The sequence below is a fragment of the Salvelinus alpinus genome, chromosome 30, assembly GCF_045679555.1.
Source record: "Salvelinus alpinus chromosome 30, SLU_Salpinus.1, whole genome shotgun sequence".
Lineage (NCBI taxonomy): Eukaryota > Metazoa > Chordata > Actinopteri > Salmoniformes > Salmonidae > Salvelinus > Salvelinus alpinus.
Window position 1 is genome coordinate 3,725,856 of NC_092115.1, and position 19,404 is coordinate 3,745,259.

Consider the following 19,404-nt stretch of genomic DNA (forward strand, 5'->3'; position numbering starts at 1 on the left):
ATAATCCTGTATCTCTTTGAGACTAATTTATATACAAAGTAGACCAGAGGGGCCACGTCCCTGATTGGCAGATGAGTGGTAACCCTGATTAGAAGCACCTGCTGCTCATCTGTTGTTATGGTAACCCTGATTAGAAGCACCTGCTGCTCATCTGTTGTTATGGTAACCCTGATTAGAAGCACCTGCTGCTCATCTGTTGTTATGGTAACCCTGATTAGAAGCACCTGCTGCTCATCTGTTGTTATGGTAACCCTGATTAGAAGCACCTGCTGCTCATCTGTTGTTATGGTAACCCTGAATAACCACCTGCTGCTCATCTGTTGTTTTGGTAACCCTGATTAGAAGCACCTGCTGCTCATCTGTAGTTCTTTATAAATGTTGTTTTGAATTAAATTAAGTTGTACCTACACACTGAAGGCTGGTAAAGACGAAACGTCTGTGGCCACGATCCCTGACGCAGTAAAACATTGAATAATGAAGCGTTATGCAACATTCCATGAGTGTGAACCCATTCCACCTCTTTCTTTGTGTGTCTCTCCCTCTCCATTTAATGGGCTGGAAGGCCAGAGGTTAGGAAGATGGTTGACATCAACCAGTTCTCACCAGTTAGAGAGGGCCTGCAGGGCAGGGGTCAGGGTGAAAGGTTAGATAGGGGTTTGGTATAGGTTCTCACCAGTTAGAGAGGGCCTGCAGGGCTGGGGTCAGGGTGAAAGGTTAGATAGGGGTTTGGTATAGGTTCTCACCAGTTAGAGAGGGCCTGCAGGGCTGGGGTCAGGGTGAAAGGTTAGATAGGGGTTTGGTATAGGTTCTCACCAGTTAGAGAGGGCCTGCAGGGCTGGGGTCAGGGTGAAAGGTTAGATAGGGGTTTGGTATAGGTTCTCACCAGTTAGAGAAGGCCTGCTGGGGTAAGGGTGAAAGGTTAGATAGGGGTTTGGTAGAGGTTCTCACCAGTTAGAGAAGGCCTGCTGGGGTCAGGGTGAAAAGTTAGATAGGGGTTTGGTATAGGTTCTCACCAGTTAGAGAGGGCCTGCAGGGCTAGGGTCAGGGTGAAAGGTTGGATACAGGTTTGGTAGAGGTTCTCACCAGTTAGAGAGGGCCTGCAGGGCTAGGGTCAGGGTGAAAGGTTGGATACAGGTTTGGTAGAGGTTCTCACCAGTTAGAGAGGGCCTGCAGGGCTAGGGTCGGGGTGAAAGGTTGGATACAGGTTTGGTAGAGGTTCTCACCAGTTAGAGAGGGCCTGCAGGGCTAGGGTCAGGGTGAAAGGTTGGATACAGGTTTGGTAGAGGTTCTCACCAGTTAGAGAGGGCCTGCAGGGCTGCGTTCATAAAGCAGGTGTTTCCTATGTTCTTCAGTCCCGTCAGACCTAGTGGAGAGAGACACACACATATATCCTGAGACACACACACACACATCTATCCTGAGATACACACACACACACACACATCTATCCTGAATGCCACCCGTCACCTTGACAGCTACTAGCCCCGATTCATTAGTCAATGTTTAACTACTAGGAGTTTGATTTGGCACTAGGTGGAAGAGATCACCTGAGAGACTTGGGAACTATGGTCCAGAGGAAGAGATCAGCTGAGAGACTTGGGAACTATGGTCCAGAAGAAGAGATCAGCTGAGAGACTTGGGAACTATGGTCCATAGGAAGAGATCACCTGAGAGACTTGGGAACTATGGTCCAGAGGAAGAGATCAGCTGAGAGACTTGGGAACTATGGTCCAGAGGAAGAGATCAGCTGAGAGACTTGGGAACTATGGTCCAGGTGGAGATCAGCTGAGAGACTTGGGAACTATGGTCCAGAGGAAGAGATCACCTGAGAGACTTGGGAACTATGGTCCAGAGGAGGAGATCAGCTGAGAGACTTGGGAACTATGGTCCAGAGGAGGAGATCAGCTGAGAGACTTGGGAACTATGGTCCAGAGGAAGAGATCAGCTGAGAGACTTGGGAACTATGGTCCAGAGGAAGAGATCAGCTGAGAGACTTGGGAACTATGGTCCAGAGGAAGAGATCAGCTGAGAGACTTGGGAACTATGGTCCAGAGGAAGAGATCAGCTGAGAGACTTGGGAACTATGGTCCAGAGGAAGAGATCAGCTGAGAGACTTGGGAACTATGGTCCAGAGAAAGAGATCAGCTGAGAGACTTGGGAACTATGGTCCAGGAGGAGGAGATCAGCTGAGAGACTTGGGAACTATGGTCCAGAGGAGGAGATCAGCTGAGAGACTTGGGAACTATGGTCCAGAGGAAGAGATCAGCTGAGAGACTTGGGAACTATGGTCCAGGAGGAGGAGATCAGCTGAGAGACTTGGGAACTATGGTCCAGAGGAAGAGATCAGCTGAGAGACTTGGGAACTATGGTCCAGAGGAAGAGATCAGCTGAGAGACTTGGGAACTATGGTCCAGGAGGAGGAGATCAGCTGAGAGACTTGGGAACTATGGTCCAGAGGAAGAGATCAGCTGAGAGACTTGGGAACTATGGTCCAGGAGGAGGAGATCAGCTGAGAGACTTGGGAACTATGGTCCAGAGGAAGAGATCAGCTGAGAGACTTGGGAACTATGGTCCAGAGGAGGAGATCAGCTGAGAGACTTGGGAACTATGGTCCAGAGGAAGAGATCAGCTGAGAGACTTGGGAACTATGGTCCAGGAGGAGGAGATCAGCTGAGAGACTTGGGAACTATGGTCCAGAGGAGGAGATCAGCTGAGAGACTTGGGAACTATGGTCCAGAGGAAGAGATCAGCTGAGAGACTTGGGAACTATGGTCCAGAGGAAGAGATCAGCTGAGAGACTTGGGAACTATGGTCCAGGTGGAAAATATCAGCTGAGAGACTTGGGAACTATGGTCCAGAGGAGGAGATCAGCTGAGAGACTTGGGAACTATGGTCCAGAGGAAGAGATCAGCTGAGAGACTTGGGAACTATGGTCCAGAGGAAGAGATCAGCTGAGAGACTTGGGAACTATGGTCCAGAGGAGGAGATCAGCTGAGAGACTTGGGAACTATGGTCCAGGAGGAGGAGATCAGCTGAGAGACTTGGGAACTATGGTCCAGAGGAAGAGATCAGCTGAGAGACTTGGGAACTATGGTCCAGAGGAAGAGATCAGCTGAGAGACTTGGGAACTATGGTCCAGGAGGAGGAGATCAGCTGAGAGACTTGGGAACTATGGTCCAGGAGGAGGAGATCAGCTGAGAGACTTGGGAACTATGGTCCAGAGGAAGAGATCAGCTGAGAGACTTGGGAACTATGGTCCAGGAGGAGGAGATCAGCTGAGAGACTTGGGAACTATGGTCCAGAGGAAGAGATCAGCTGAGAGACTTGGGAACTATGGTCCAGGTGGAAGAGATCAGCTGAGAGACTTGGGAACTATGGTCCAGGTGGAAGAGATCAGCTGAGAGACTTGGGAACTATGGTCCAGAGGAAGAGATCAGCTGAGAGACTTGGGAACTATGGTCCAGGAGGAGGAGATCAGCTGAGAGACTTGGGAACTATGGTCCAGAGGAGGAGATCAGCTGAGAGACTTGGGAACTATGGTCCAGAGGAAGAGATCAGCTGAGAGACTTGGGAACTATGGTCCCGAGGAAGAGATCAGCTGAGAGACTTGGGAACTATGGTCCAGAGGAAGAGATCAGCTGAGAGACTTGGGAACTATGGTCCAGAGGAAGAGATCAGCTGAGAGACTTGGGAACTATGGTCCAGAGGAAGAGATCAGCTGAGAGACTTGGGAACTATGGTCCAGAGGAAGAGATCAGCTGAGAGACTTGGGAACTATGGTCCAGAGGAAGAGATCAGCTGAGAGACTTGGGAACTATGGTCCAGAGGAAGAGATCAGCTGAGAGACTTGGGAACTATGGTCCAGAGGAAGAGATCAGCTGAGAGACTTGGGAACTATGGTCCAGAGGAAGAGATCAGCTGAGAGACTTGGGAACTATGGTCCAGAGGAAAAGATCAGCTGAGAGACTTGGGAACTATGGTCCAGAGGAAAAGATCAGCTGAGAGACTTGGGAACTATGGTCCAGAGGAAGAGATCAGCTGAGAGACTTGGGAACTATGGTCCAGAGGAAAAGATCAGCTGAGAGACTTGGGAACTATGGTCCAGAGGAAGAGATCAGCTGAGAGACTTGGGAACTATGGTCCAGAGGAAGAGATCAGCTGAGAGACTTGGGAACTATGGTCCATAGGCACTCAGTCAGTTTAACAGTGATATTAGTCATATCATGTGTGATTTGATCCTGTATTTTAAGCCCTGGTTAGAAATGTGCTTCTATACCTGCATTGCTTGCTGTTTGGGGTTTTAGGCTGGGTTTCTGTACAGCACTTGGAGATATCAGCTGATGTAAGAAGGGCTTTATAAATACATTTGATTGATTGATTTGATTGAAATGAAGATGATGCTGTACAGTTTAATGAAAACGTTTTAAAGCTGCACTATGCTGACATCGCTCCGCCATTTCCTGGTTGTTAAAATTCTAATAGTTCGCCTAATTTCAGTTTATGTGACAAAAACAAGCAAGTCTAGTGTAGATAATCATTGTACCATCTAAACCGTTGAGAAATACATTTTCCAGAAATAAAAATATTGTATTTTCAGCTGTTTGAAGCGGGTGAACAAAAGATAAAGATAAAAGACTCGTAAATGAAACTTAAGAACGGGAAGCATAGAAATAGCAGACATAGAACAGATCTACCGCTTCTCAGACTGGCTTTCGATGAGAATGACAGATCTATAACACACATTTCTATGTGAATTTGGTCAGGGTCACCCAGAAAATGGACATATTGCAGCTTTAAATAAAAAAAAAGGTAAAAATCCAGGCATGTCACATTGCGTAAACACATGATGCTCTACGGAAGATGCTACTACCTCTGGGGCGGAGCTCCTCCTCCTCCTCCTCAGTCTCCATGCCCAGGTCTTCACAGCCACCAGTAGGGGGCAGTCTCAGAGAGGTGGAGCGGCCCAGCACCCTGCTACCCTCCTGGGGGACAGAAGAGCCAATCAGAACCATAACAAACAGTGACCTATCAGCAGCGAGAGGAGACAACAGTGGAACAGCATTTCACGTAAAGACAGAAAACAACGTTACATAACTGAATGATTATGGACTTTAAACGTGGTCTCAAAGGATGTGAAATAATCATTAACAATATGATTGAATCTGTACAGTGTTCATGGTATAGGTTGATTTGGTCGGGGTTGAGGCTTTAGCTATAGTCAACAGTTTTAATAATGAGGGAACATAATGATTTGAGATTCAGTCATTAATTAGTCAACCAATCAATCAAGGTATCAGTCTAGGCATCAATTCAGGTATCAATCAATCTAGGTATCAATCACTCAATCACAATGAATTCAGGGATCAATCTATCAATTACTCAATGAATGTATCAATCAATCAACCGACCAATCAATCGACCAATAAATAAATCGACCAACCAATCAGCATATCCATCAACCAACCAACCAATGTTGGTTTCAGAGCGTAATATTACCTGTGTGTTGTTGGTGAGAGGTGAAGCGAGGGTCTTGGTGCTGGGGACAGGGCAGTGAGGGCCCAGTTTACGCTCCAGGTTTCAGAGTGTAATATTACCTGTGTGTTGTTGGTCTGAGGTGAAGCGAGGGTCTTGGTGCTGGGGACAGGGCAGTGAGGGCCCAGTTTACGCTCCAGGTTTCAGAGTGTAATATTACCTGTGTGTTGTTGGTCTGAGGTGAAGCGAGGGTCTTGGTGCTGGGGACAGGGCAGTGAGGGCCCAGTTTGCGCTCCAGGTTTCAGAGTGTAATATTACCTGTGTGTTGATGGTCTGAGGTGAAGCGAGGGTCTTGGTGCTGGGGACAGGGCAGTGAGGGCCCAGTTTGCGCTCCAGGTTTCAGAGTGTAATATTACCTGTGTGTTGTTGGTCTGAGGTGAAGCGAGGGTCTTGGTGCTGGGGACAGGGCAGTGAGGGCCCAGTTTACGCTCCAGGTTTCAGAGTGTAATATTACCTGTGTGTTGTTGGTCTGAGGTGAAGCGAGGGTCTTGGTGCTGGGGACAGGGCAGTGAGGGCCCAGTTTGCGCTCCAGGTTTCAGAGTGTAATATTACCTGTGTGTTGTTGGTCTGAGGTGAAGCGAGGGTCTTGGTGCTGGGGACAGGGCAGTGAGGGCCCAGTTTGCGCTCCAGGTTTCAGAGTGTAATATTACCTGTGTGTTGTTGGTCTGAGGTGAAGCGAGGGTCTTGGTGCTGGGGACAGGGCAGTGAGGGCCCAGTTTGCGCTCCAGGTTTCAGAGTGTAATATTACCTGTGTGTTGTTGGTCTGAGGTGAAGCGAGGGTCTTGGTGCTGGGGACAGGGCAGTGAGGGCCCAGTTTACGCTCCAGGAACACCTCTTTCCCACAGGCATAACACCACACCCTCAGAGTGGTCAGGTTCACTGTCAGGTTGTGCCGCGTCTCCTGTTATAGAGGGGTTATAAACACGTTATAAACATGTTCATGTTTCTAGATGTTTATAAGGTGTAATAAAATGTATAAAGGTGGTATAAGCAAATAAACAAATACAGTGTATTGTTGTTGACAGACATAGGTCAGACAGGACAGGTGCATTATTCATGTGTCTGCATTAGTGTTGGTAGAGAGGGGCTAGGATGATAACACCCACCCTTAAGGAGCAGAGCTTCAGTGTGTAGACAGAGAATCTGTCAGGACTGAATGGGATGAGTGAGTTAACTGTCTTGTTCAGGGGCAGAACGACAGCTTTTTACCTTGTCAGCTCGGGGATTTGATCTAGCAACCTTTCGATTAAAGGTCCAACGCTCTAAACACTAGGACTCCTGCCACCCCTGGAGGAGGTTTTGGGGTTATTCTCACTGGTTATTTGGACCAATCAGGATTGGGAGAAGGCGGTGCTTAAACTTATTCGCCAGGAGTGCCTAACGTGTGTCTGTGACCACACGGATCGGGGAAGGGCTTCTGCGAGGGTAGAGACTAGACGGGAAAATCCTTCTGCGAGGGTAGAGACTAGACCGGAAGATCCTTCTGCGAGGGTAGAGACTAGACGGGAAAATCCTTCTGCGAGGGTAGAGACTAGACCGGGAAATCCTTCTGCGAGGGTAGAGACTAGACCGGGAAATCCTTCTGCGAGGGTAGAGACTAGACCGGAAAATCATTCTGCGAGGGTAGAGACTAGACCGGGAAATCATTCTGCGAGGGTAGAGACTAGACCGGAAAATCATTCTGCGAGGGTAGAGACTAGACCGGGAAATCCTTCTGCGAGGGTAGAGACTAGACCGGAAATCCTCATTTCTAACACGTCTGTTGAGCGTGAAAAACCCAGCAGTGTTGTAGTTCTTGACACAAACCGGTGCAACTGTCACGTACTACCATAACCCCTTCAAAAGGTTCTAAAATATTTTGTCTTGCCCTCTGAATGAAACACATACACAATCCATGTCTCAATTATTAAAAATCCTAATGTTATTCATGTTTTGTACATTCATGTGATGCAATTGGAACTGGGACTCTCGTCTCCGCCAACATCCCTTTCACCTCTCCAGGAACTGGGACTCTCGTCTCCTCCAACATCCCTTTCACCTCTCATCGTTTCTTCCCTAATCACTCTCTCTCTCCAACACTTCCCACTTTCGCCGCTTCACACTTCATTCTTTCTCCCTCCATCACACATCTTTACTCATTATCTTCTGAACCATCCTGAATATTGATCTAGTCCTGTAGGTGTCTCCTGAACCATCCTGAATATTGATCTAGTCCTGTAGGTGTCTCCTGAACCATCCTGAATATTGATCTAGTCCTGTAGGTGCCTCCTAAACCATCCTGAATATTGATCTAGTCCTGTAGGTGTCTTCTGAACCATCCTGAATATTGATCTAGCCCTGTAGGTGCCTCCTGAACCATCCTGAATATTGATCTAGTCCTGTAGGTGTCTCCTGAACCATCCTGAATATTGATCTAGTCCTGTAGGTGTCTCCTGAACCATCCTGAATATTGATCTAGTCCTGTAGGTGTCTTCTGAACCATCCTGAATATTGATCTAGTCCTGTAGGTGTCTCCTGAACCATCCTGAATATTGATCTAGTCCTGTAGGTGTGTGTGGGAGGTTTAGAGGTCACTCACCTGTGAGTGGATGGTGCTGTGGTCAGTGTGAGATTCTCCACAGCCCACATACACACAGCCATTCTACAAACACAGAAAACAATGGATTTATACAACAGTCAATTTGCATGAGGCCAAATGGTAACCACACAACTTTCTAAATAAAAGTCCCAATGAGTTACAAAACATTACAAATAAGTCTTAAATTAGTGACACAACTTTTCCCAAACTCAGACTTTTCACTCACCTCCAGACACGCCCACAGATTTGGTCCTCCAACTTTGCAGTCTTGGCACTGGCCCTTGAAACACACACCAACACAACCAACTAGCTCCAGTGACCAGACCAGTGAGACGACATAATAATCCCAGACAGACAGCAGATAAAAAACAGTAACATGATAGAGCAAGGCCTTCTCCAATGACAACATCCTAATTTCTTGTAAAACATTCAGGCCTTGGCCATTTAATTATTGTTTCTATTCCAGCTAAGGACTATCGGGGGGGACTTAGCAGCACAGGACTACGGGGGGGACTTAGCAGCACAGGACTATCGGGGGGGGACTTAGCAGCACAGGACTATCGGGGGGGGACTTAGCAGCACAGGACTATCGGGGGGGGACTTAGCAGCACAGGACTATCGGGGGGGGACTTAGCAGCACAGGACTATCGGGGGGGGACTTAGCAGCACAGGACTATCGGGGGGGGACTTAGCAGCACAGGACTACGGGGGGGGACTTAGCAGCTAAGGACTATCGGGGGGGACTTAGCAGCACAGGACTACGGGGGGGGGACTTAGCAGCACAGGACTACGGGGGGGACTTAGCAGCTACAGGACTATCGGGGGGGACTTAGCAGCACAGGACTACGGGGGGGACTTAGCAGCACAGGACTACGGGGGGGACTTAGCAGCACAGGACTACGGGGGGGACTTAGCAGCACAGGACAGGTGGACTCACATGTGACTTGTGGATGAGTTCTTCCTTGGTGATCTCTCCTACACACTGTAGATGGGGACAGTCACTGCTGGAACACACAGGCATCACTCACCTGAACCTGTACCTCACCTGTCTGAGGGGGGAGAAAGAGGGGAGAGAAAGAGGGGGGCAGAAAGAGAGAGAGGGAGATGGGGGGAAGAGAGGGAGAGAAAGAGGGGGGCAGAAAGAGAGAGAGGGAGATGGGGGGAAGAGAGAGAGAGGGAGAGAAAGAGGGAGGGGGCAGAAAGAGAGAGAGGGAGATGGGGGGAAGAGAGAGAGAGAGGGAGAGAAAGAGGGAGATGGGGGGAAGAGAGAGAGAGAGGGAGAGAAAGAGGGAGGGGGGCAGAAAGAGAGAGAGAGAGATGGGGGGAAGAGAGAGAGAGAGGCAGAAAGAGAGAGAGAAAGAGGGGGGCAGAAAGAGAGAGAGGGAGATGGGGGGAAGAGAGAGAGAGAGGGAGAGAAAGAGGGGGGCAGAAAGAGAGAGAGGGAGAGAAAGAGGGGGGCAGAAAGAGAGAGAGGGAGATGGGGGGAAGAGAGAGAGAGGGAGAGAAAGAGGGGGCCAGAAAGAGAGAGAGGGAGATGGGGGGAAGAGAGAGAGAGGGAGAGAAAGAGGGGGGCAGAAAGAGAGAGAGGGAGATGGGGGGAAGAGAGAGAGAGGGAGAGAAAGAGGGGGGCAGAAAGAGAGAGAGGGAGATGGGGGGAAGAGAGAGAGAGGGAGAGAAAGAAGGGGGCAGAAAGAGAGAGAGGGAGATGGGGGGAAGAGAGAGAGAGAGGGAGAGAAAGAGGGAGGGGGGCAGAAAGAGAGAGAGGTAAAAACACAGTCATGGGCATTCAAGCAACAGTGATGTTAGTAAGATCAACAGAAAAAGAGTGTCGATATGGACAACAATAGAAAATCCACTATTGTTCATGTTCTCCTCTTTATTTAACCAGGTAAGTTGACTGAGAAAACATTCTCATTTACAGCAAGGACCTGGGGAATAGTTACAGGGGAGAGGAGGGGGATGAATGAGCCAATTGGAAGCTGGGGATGATTAGGTGACTGTGATAGTATGAGGACCAGATTGGGAATTTAGCCAGGACACCGGGGTTAACACCCCTACTCTTACGATAAGTGCCATGGGATCTTTAATGACCTCAGAGAGTCAGGACACCCGTTTAACGTCCCATCTGAAAGACAGCACCCCACACAGGGCAGTGTCCCCAATCACTGCCCTGGGCCATTGGGATATTGTTTTAGACCAGAGGAAAGAGTGCCTCCTACTGGCCCTCCAACACCACTTCCAGCAGCATCTGGTCTCCCATCCAGGGACTGACCAGGACCAACCCTGCTTAGCTTCAGCAGCAAGCCAGCAGTGGTATGCAGGGTGGTATGCTGCTGCCTAACACAGTGGTATGCAGGGTGGTATGCTGCTGTCTAACACAGTGGTATGCAGGGTGGTATGCTGCTGTCTAACACAGTGGTATGCAGGGTGGTATGCTGCTGTCTAACACAGTGGTATGCAGGGTGGTCTGCTGCTGTCTAACACAGTGGTATGCAGGGTGGTCTGCTGCTGTCTAACACAGTGGTATGCAGGGTGGTCTGCTGCTGTCTAACACAGTGGTATGCAGGGTGGTAGGCTGCTGTCTAACACAGTGGTATGCAGGGTGGTCTGCTGCTGTCTAACAGTGGTATGCAGGGTGGTAGGCTGCTGTCTAACACAGTGGTATGCAGGGTGGTCTGCTGCTGTCTAACACAGTGGTATGCAGGGTGGTCTGCTGCTGGTTAACACAGTGGTATGCAGGGTGGTATGCTGCTGCCTAACACAGTGGTATGCAGGGTGGTGTGCTGCTGGTTAACACAGTGGTATGCAGGGTGGTATGCTGCTGGTTAACACAGTGGTATGCAGGGTGGTAGGCTGCTGTCTAACACAGTGGTATGCAGGGTGGTCTGCTGCTGTCTAACACAGTGGTATGCAGGGTGGTATGCTGCTGGTTAACACAGTGGTTTGCAGGGTGGTCTGCTGCTGTCTAACACAGTGGTATGCAGGGTGGTCTGCTGCTGTCTAACACAGTGGTATGCAGGGTGGTATGCTGCTGGTTAACACAGTGGTATGCAGGGTGGTATGTTGCTGGTTAACACAGTGGTATGCAGGGTGGTAGGCTGCTGTCTAACACAGTGGTATGCAGGGTGGTAGGCTGCTGTCTAACACAGTGGTATGCAGGGTGGTGTGCTGCTGTCTAACACAGTGGTATGCAGGGTGGTATGCTGCTGGTTAACACAGTGGTATGCAGGGTGGTAGGCTGCTGTCTAAGACAGTGGTATGCAGGGTGGTGTGCTGCTGTCTAACACAGTGGTATGCAGGGTGGTATGCTGCTGGTTAACACAGTGGTATGCAGGGTGGTCTGCTGCTGTCTAACACAGTGGTATGCAGGGTGGTAGGCTGCTGTCTAACACAGTGGTATGCAGGGTGGTAGGCTGCTGTCTAACACAGTGGTATGCAGGGTGGTGTGCTGCTGGTTAACACAGTGGTATGCAGGGTGGTAGGCTGCTGTCTAACACAGTGGTATGCAGGGTGGTATGCTGCTGTCTAACACAGTGGTATGCAGGGTGGTATGCTGCTGGTTAACACAGTGGTATGCAGGGTGGTAGGCTGCTGTCTAACACAGTGGTATGCAGGGTGGTCTGCTGCTGTCTAACACAGTGGTATGCAGGGTGGTATGCTGCTGGTTAACACAGTGGTATGCAGGGTGGTCTGCTGCTGTCTAACACAGTGGTATGCAGGGTGGTATGCTGCTGCCTAACACAGTGGTATGCAGGGTGGTGTGCTGCTGGTTAACACAGTGGTATGCAGGGTGGTATGCTGCTGGTTAACACAGTGGTATGCAGGGTGGTAGGCTGCTGTCTAACACAGTGGTATGCAGGGTGGTAGGCTGCTGTCTAACACAGTGGTATGCAGGGTGGTGTGCTGCTGTCTAACACAGTGGTATGCAGGGTGGTATGCTGCTGGTTAACACAGTGGTATGCAGGGTGGTAGGCTGCTGTCTAAGACAGTGGTATGCAGGGTGGTGTGCTGCTGTCTAACACAGTGGTATGCAGGGTGGTATGCTGCTGGTTAACACAGTGGTATGCAGGGTGGTCTGCTGCTGTCTAACACAGTGGTATGCAGGGTGGTAGGCTGCTGTCTAACACAGTGGTATGCAGGGTGGTGTGCTGCTGGTTAACACAGTGGTATGCAGGGTGGTAGGCTGCTGTCTAACACAGTGGTATGCAGGGTGGTATGCTGCTGTCTAACACAGTGGTATGTAGGGTGGTATGCTGCTGGTTAACACAGTGGTATGCAGGGTGGTAGGCTGCTGTCTAACACAGTGGTATGCAGGGTGGTCTGCTGCTGTCTAACACAGTGGTATGCAGGGTGGTCTGCTGCTGGTTAACACAGTGGTATGCAGGGTGGTCTGCTGCTGTCTAACACAGTGGTATGCAGGGTGGTCTGCTGCTGTCTAACACAGTGGTATGCAGGGTGGTCTGCTGCTGTCTAACACAGTGGTATGCAGGGTGGTCTGCTGCTGTCTAACACAGTGGTATGCAGGGTGGTATGCTGCTGGTTAACACAGTGGTATGCAGGGTGGTATGCTGCTGGTTAACACAGTGGTATGCAGGGTGGTAGGCTGCTGTCTAACACAGTGGTATGCAGGGTGGTCTGCTGCTGTCTAACACAGTGGTATGCAGGGTGGTGTGCTGCTGGTTAACACAGTGGTATGCAGGGTGGTAGGCTGCTGTCTAACACAGTGGTATGTAGGGTGGTCTGCTGCTGTCTAACACAGTGGTATGCAGGGTGGTATGCTGCTGTCTAACACAGTGGTATGCAGGGTGGTGTGCTGCTGTCTAACACAGTGGTATGCAGGGTGGTATGCTGCTGGTTAACACAGTGGTATGCAGGGTGGTCTGCTGCTGTCTAACACAGTGGTATGCAGGGTGCTATGCTGCTGTCAACAATAAAAGGAAGTTAAGAAACTATTTGTCACTATGTTAAGTTTTAGGCAACTCATTGTCTTCCAACATTTGTTAAACACTTAAAATTCATATAACAATACCTGTCAGAAAACAATGAACAATTATGTCCAAGTCTTTATCCACAATATACAGCATAGATAAAATATTAATGGAATATGGTACAAAATAATCAGTATCTCTCGTACAATAAACATATTGCACAGATGAACAGTCAAATGCACAAATGGTCATCTGTAAGAATCACACAGAACATGTTCCTACACCAGCTGGTACCACAACAGGAAACCCAGGGACAGTCTGTCTGGGCCGGGTCAGAGAGAGTTGTAATACTGCCTGCCTGCCTGCCAAACACCAAGCTGTCTGTCTGCCTGTCTGCCTGCCTGCCTGTCAAACACCAAGCTGTCTGTCTGCCTGCCTGTCAAACACCAAGCTGTCTGCCTGCCTGCCTGTCAAACACCAAGCTGTCTGTCTGCCTGTCTGCCTGCCTGCCTGTCAAACACCAAGCTGTCTGTCTGCCTGCCTGTCAAACACCAAGCTGTCTGCCTGCCTGCCTGTCAAACACCAAGCTGTCCGTCTGCCTGCCTGCCTGTCAAACACCAAGCTGTCCGTCTGCCTGCCTGCCTGCCAAACACCAAGCTGTCTGTCTGTCTGCCTGCCAAACACCAAGCTGTCTGTCTGCCTGCCAAACACCAAGCTGTCTGTCTGCCTGCCAAACACCAAGCTGTCTGTCTGCCTGCCTGTCAAACACCAAGCTGTCTGTCTGCCTGCCTGCCTGTCAAACACCAAGCTGTCTGCCTGCCTGCCTGTCAAACACCAAGCTGCCTGTCTGCCTGCCTGCCTGTCAAACACCAAGCTGTCTGCCTGCCTGCCTGCCTGTCAAACACCAAGCTGTCTGCCTGCCTGTCAAACACCAAGCTGCCTGTCTGCCTGCCTGCCTGTCAAACACCAAGCTGTCTGTCTGCCTGCCTGTCAAACACCAAGCTGTCTGTCTGCCTGCCTGCCTGTCAAACACCAAGCTGTCTGCCTGCCTGTCAAACACCAAGCTGTCTGTCTGCCTGCCTGTCAAACACCAAGCTGTCTGTCTGCTTGCTTGTCACCGTTGGAACCGGAGGCTCCAGACAGCAGAACTGGTTTTTCCAGGTCTGCTCTGTGTACGTCCTACCGTATAGTAATCAACCCAAAACAACTTCCTCTTCTCATCTCTGAGAGAGAGATATTATCCGTGGCCCGATGATCTCCTGTTAGTACTAATGGGGCAAGAGGCCTGACAACCTTAATCTCTGACTAGTTGTGAGGACTAAAGAGGCAGCCCAAAATACACACATCAACATGAGCAAATTAGTTTTGATCAATCATGGAAATTAAAGAAGTGCTGAAAACATTTTGTCTCAACAGTTAAAAAGAAGATTGAAGCCAAGGTATAGAAGCAGCTGAATCGATGTGCACCTACGGTATAACATATCCTTAGACTAGAGGGTGCCTGTCATACGGGGTCCTGCTCCTCTCTCTCTCTCTCTCTGCAGGCGTTCATACTGCACTTGCCTTCTCACAGACAGAACCTAACAAAGCAAACACAACTCATTCCTTCCTGGTTCAGTCAGACTAGAAGAACTAGTGAAATCCAAGTTAATTCCATACGCACAAGTACAAAACAAATCCACCTCTACAAGACAACAGTCCCCACCTTCTCCAGGACCCTGAAGGACATCACCCTCAACCGTAGTCCCAACACCTCACACAAGAGCAACAGAACAACGGACACCCAGCCCAGACCGGCGAGACAACCCTCCCAGACCGGCGAGACGACCCTCCCAGACCGGCGAGACGACCCTCCCAGACCGGCGAGACGACCCTCCCAGACCGGCGAGACGCCCCTCCCAGACCGGCGAGACGCCCCTCCCAGACCGGCGAGACGCCCCTCCCAGACCGGCGAGACAACCCTCCCAGACCGGCGAGACAACCCTCCCAGACCGGCGAGACAACCCTCCCAGACCGGCGAGACAACCCTCCCAGACCAGCGAGACAACCCTCCCAGACCAGCGAGACGCCCAGCCCAGACCAGCGAGACGCCCCTCCCAGACCAGCGAGACGCCCCTCCCAGACCAGCGAGACACCCCTCCCAGACCAGCGAGACACCCCTCCCAGACCGGCGAGACAACCCTCCCAGACCGGCGAGACAACCCTCCCAGACCGGCGAGACACCCCTCCCAGACCGGCGAGACAACCCTCCCAGACCAGCGAGACGCCCAGCCCAGAACCTGGCCACACCCTTTACAGGTTATCTGCCTTTGGCCTAAAGAACCCAGAAAATACAGACATTGTTATTATATAGAGGAGATGGACCCACTGGTTGACCTCTAGGTTACAGAGAGCTGGTAGTCCCATCCACCACACTACCAGGTGGGTGGTATAGAGGAGACGGACCCACTGGTTGACCTCTAGGTTACAGAGAGCTGGTAGTCCCATCCACCACACTACCAGGTGTGGCAGCATCATGTTGTGAGGGTGCTTTTGCTGCAGGAGGGACTGGTGCACTTCACAAAATAGATGGCAGCTTGAGGACGGAAAATGATGTGGATATATTGAAGCAACATCTCAAGACATCAGTCAGGAAGTTAAAGCTTGGTTGCAAATGGGTCTTCCAAATGGACAATGACCCCAAGCATACTTCTAAAGTTGTGGCAAAATGGCTTAAGGACAACAAAGTCAAGGTATTGGAGTGGCCATCATAAAGCCCTGACCTCAATCCTATAGAAAATTTGTGGGCAGAACTGAAAAAGCATGTGCGAGCAAGGAGGCCTACAAACCTGACTCAGTTACACCAGCTCTGTCAGGAGGAATGGGCCAAAATTCACCCAACTTATTGTAGGAAGCTTGTGGAAGGCTACCCAAAACATTTGACCCAAGTTACACAATTTAAAAGGCAATGCTACCAAATACTAATTGAGTGTATGTAAACTTCTGATCCACTGGGAATGTGATGAAAGAAATAAAAGCTGAAATAAATAATTCTGACATTTCACATTCTTAAAATAAAGTGGTGATCCTAACTGACCTAAGACAGGGAATTTTTACACGGATTAAATGTCAGGAATTGTGAAAAACTGAGTTTAAATGTATTTGGCTAAGGTGTATGTAAACTTCAGACTTCAACTGTAGCTGGTAGTCCCATCCACCAAACTACCAGGTGTGAAACAGAGCAAACAAAACCCCGCTCACTGACGATCCAACAGGTGAAGAAGCTGGATGTGGAGATCCTGGGCTGGTGTGGTTACACATGGTCTGCGGTCTAAAACAATGTTGGGAGGCGGCTTATGGTAGAGAAATGAACATTAAATTGTCTGGAAACAGCTCTGGGACCAGCGCTTTACATGCCTTTATATTTGTGTTCAATACAACTGGCTAGAAATTAAGAAGGAAATGATCACAACAAAGAAAAATGTCCTCCTGTGTGCTACCTATATCCCACCACTAGATTCGCCATACTTTAATGAAGACAGCTTCTCCATCCTGGAAGGGAGATCAACCATTTCCAGGCCCAGGGACATGTACTAGTCTGTGGCGACCTAAATGCCAGAACTGGACAAGAACCTGACATTCTCAGCACACAGGGGGACAAACCCCTACTGAGAGGTGACAGCATTCCCTCCCCCATATGCCCCCCTAGGCACAACTATGACAAAACAACCAACAAAAACGTGTCACAACTCCTCCCAGCTCTGTCACACGCTGGGTCTGTACATAGTCAACGGTAGGCTTTGAGGAGACTCTTATGGTAGGTACACCTACAGCTCATCTCTTGGCAGTAGTACTGTAGACTACTTTATCACGGACCTCAACCCAGAGTCTCTCAGAGCGTTCAGTCATGATATACTCAATCATGAGGCAAAGCCAAAAGAAACTGCATAGCATTAAAAAAACGCTATAGATGGAAGGAAAGTAGTGCGGAAACCAACCAAAAAACAATAAGGCAACAACAAATTCACCCCTTCTAGACAACATCCTGGACAAAACATTTCACTGCAATAGTGTAAACTTGGCAGTAGAAAGCCTAAACAGTATATTTCAGCTTCCTTATAAAATCCAAACATTTCATGCAGACAAACTAAGAAAATGAACAACAAAATTATGAATTGTTTGATAAAGAATGCAAAAACAGTACTTCAGAAACCAGCTCAATGTAATAGAAGAACCCATAGACTTTAACCACTTCTGGGGGAAAATAAACAACACGAAGAGTTATCTAAACAAAATGGAGCTCCACAGTGCGCCTTCGGAAAGTATTCCTTAACTTGATCCACATTTTGTTGCACTACAAGGTGGGATTTAAATTATTCGTATCCCAGAGCCGTTTGCTTGGCTAGTTAGAACCTAATGTTAGCTAGCTAACATTGAACCTGGTTGGTTAGCTAGCTAACATTGAACCTGGTTGGTTAGCTAGCTAACATTGAACCTGGTTGGTTAGCTAGCTAACATTGAACCTGGTTGGTTAGCTAGCTAACATTGAACCTGGTTGGTTAGCTAACTAACATTGAACCTGGTTGGTTAGCTAGCTAACATTGAACCTGGTTGGTTAGCTAGCTAACATTGAACCTGGTTGGTTAGCTAGCTAACATTGAACCTGGTTGGTTAGCTAGCTAACATTGAACCTGGTTGGTTAGCTAGCTAACATTGAACCTGGTTGGTTAGCTAGCTAACATTGAACCTGGTTGGTTAGCTAGCTAACATTGAACCTGGTTGGTTAGCTAGCTAACATTGAACCTGGTTTGATGTTACACAGGAAACGGAAACCAAACGTTAATTACCGTCTTCATGTACAGGATGTGATGGTTGACAACATGCATTGGAACGTTTGCTTAACTATTATCTTTGTCTGTCGTGACTACACCACAAAGCATATTGAAACAATATCTGTTTGGGCTCGTTGAGGTCTACAAAATGATTTGTAATAATGTTCTGTTAGACACCCACACATCTAACCAGTCACAAGACAACTCACGTTCAGTGATGTCCGCTAGCATTTCTTAATGAGCGTTGATGAAAAACGAGGCCACGTCAGGTAATTATCCTCCAACAAAACCCCAGCAATTAGACACCAACAGGCGCTAAGAACAGAGTTTCTAAACCTCCCGTACTGTCTTCCGGTGATAGTTTATCTTCTATGAATGGGCTAGCTACCAACAACCCAGCATGTCAACACAGCTACTAACAATGTGGATGTAATGTCTTCCGGTGATAGTTTATCTTCTATGAATGGGCTAGCTACCAACAACCCAGCATGTCAACACAGCTACTAACAATGTGGATGTAATGTCTTCCGGTGATAGTTTATCTTCTATGAATGGGCTAGCTACCAACAACCCAGCATGTCAACACAGCTACTAACAATGTGGATGTAATGTATTTAGTTAGGTAGCTACTATTCAAGCATCAAAAAGACACACGGGGCGGACAACACATGCAGTTCAGTCGGTGCGACACTCACTGACAAGAGGCTAACTAACGTCAGCTAACGGGCAGATGGTCCCGTGATCTTAGCTAGCTAGCCAAGACGCTAACCGGTTGATATGAAAATATGTTTTCGGTCCAATTCAATCCCGACGTGAATCAAGAAAAGTTTTCAGATCAAATCGTGCTAGCTAACAATAGTTTTATTGATGGGAACATAACAGATTGACACATGGATTGAGCTGTCATGCTAACATTAGCTAGCTAGTCACTCTAATAAAACATCAACACTGCTGCTTCTTATCTTCTGCAGCATGAAACAAACCGAAAATAACCTCTTGGCTCTTACCTGCACTTTATGAAGTTACATTTGAGAAGAACCGATCCTGTTATCTTGAAAGCTAAACCCGGCAGTTAAATATGTATCTTGTGACATTATTTCAAACGGTAAACCTTGAAAATGTCACAGTTGAATGAGAACCCGTTCGATCGTAACGCAAAACTTCCATGTTGTGGATCCGCCTTCTGACCAACAACGGCCGTTTTCCGGTTGTGTGTGAACGGGTGTCGCTGCGCCACCTGGCGGTCAACAGTGGAATAACCTCAATCTGATTCTGCACAATCCCAGGCCAAGCGCCCCCTACTGACCAATAAACACAATTACTTGGATTTCAAATTAACATCTACAAGTTTTTATTTTTTTATCTGTCACAATCATGTTTCGATGTATTTATTTTTTAGGCCAAAAACAACAAATAAGAAAAGGTGGATTTTATTTTCACCTTGTATTTCAGAACCAGATTGCTAAACTCTCCACCTGGCTTTTATTTTGAAAGCCACCCCTTTGCAACACTGGAGCAGCATGACCTTACTGATTGAAGATTTACTGGTATAGAC

At 48.6% G+C, this 19,404-nt stretch overlaps 1 protein-coding gene across 5 annotated transcripts in view; it reads right to left on the bottom strand.

Annotated features, from left to right (window-relative positions):
* LOC139560182 (ubiquitin carboxyl-terminal hydrolase 33-like) overlaps positions 1-19,024 on the bottom strand; it is a 73,734-nt gene extending 54,710 nt beyond the window's left edge. For 3 of the 5 annotated variants that reach the window (XR_011671880.1, XM_071376730.1, XM_071376729.1), the window contains exons 1-7: positions 18,857-19,024; positions 9,048-9,159; positions 8,337-8,390; positions 8,111-8,173; positions 6,281-6,433; positions 4,871-4,982; positions 1,294-1,363 (exon numbers count right to left, since the gene is read on the bottom strand). Coding sequence is in view for 4 of the 5 variants with exons in the window: in XM_071376730.1 (XP_071232831.1) it covers positions 1,294-1,363; positions 4,871-4,982; positions 6,281-6,433; positions 8,111-8,173; positions 8,337-8,390; positions 9,048-9,131 (536 nt within the window). In the remaining variant the exon portion in view is untranslated. Of the gene's footprint in view, positions 1-1,293; positions 1,364-4,870; positions 4,983-5,496; positions 6,179-6,280; positions 6,434-8,110; positions 8,174-8,336; positions 8,391-9,047; positions 9,160-18,856 lie in introns of those variants that run through there. The other 2 variants (XM_071376731.1, XM_071376732.1) reach the window with 2 other exon arrangements.
* Positions 19,025-19,404: the final 380 nt, after the last annotated feature.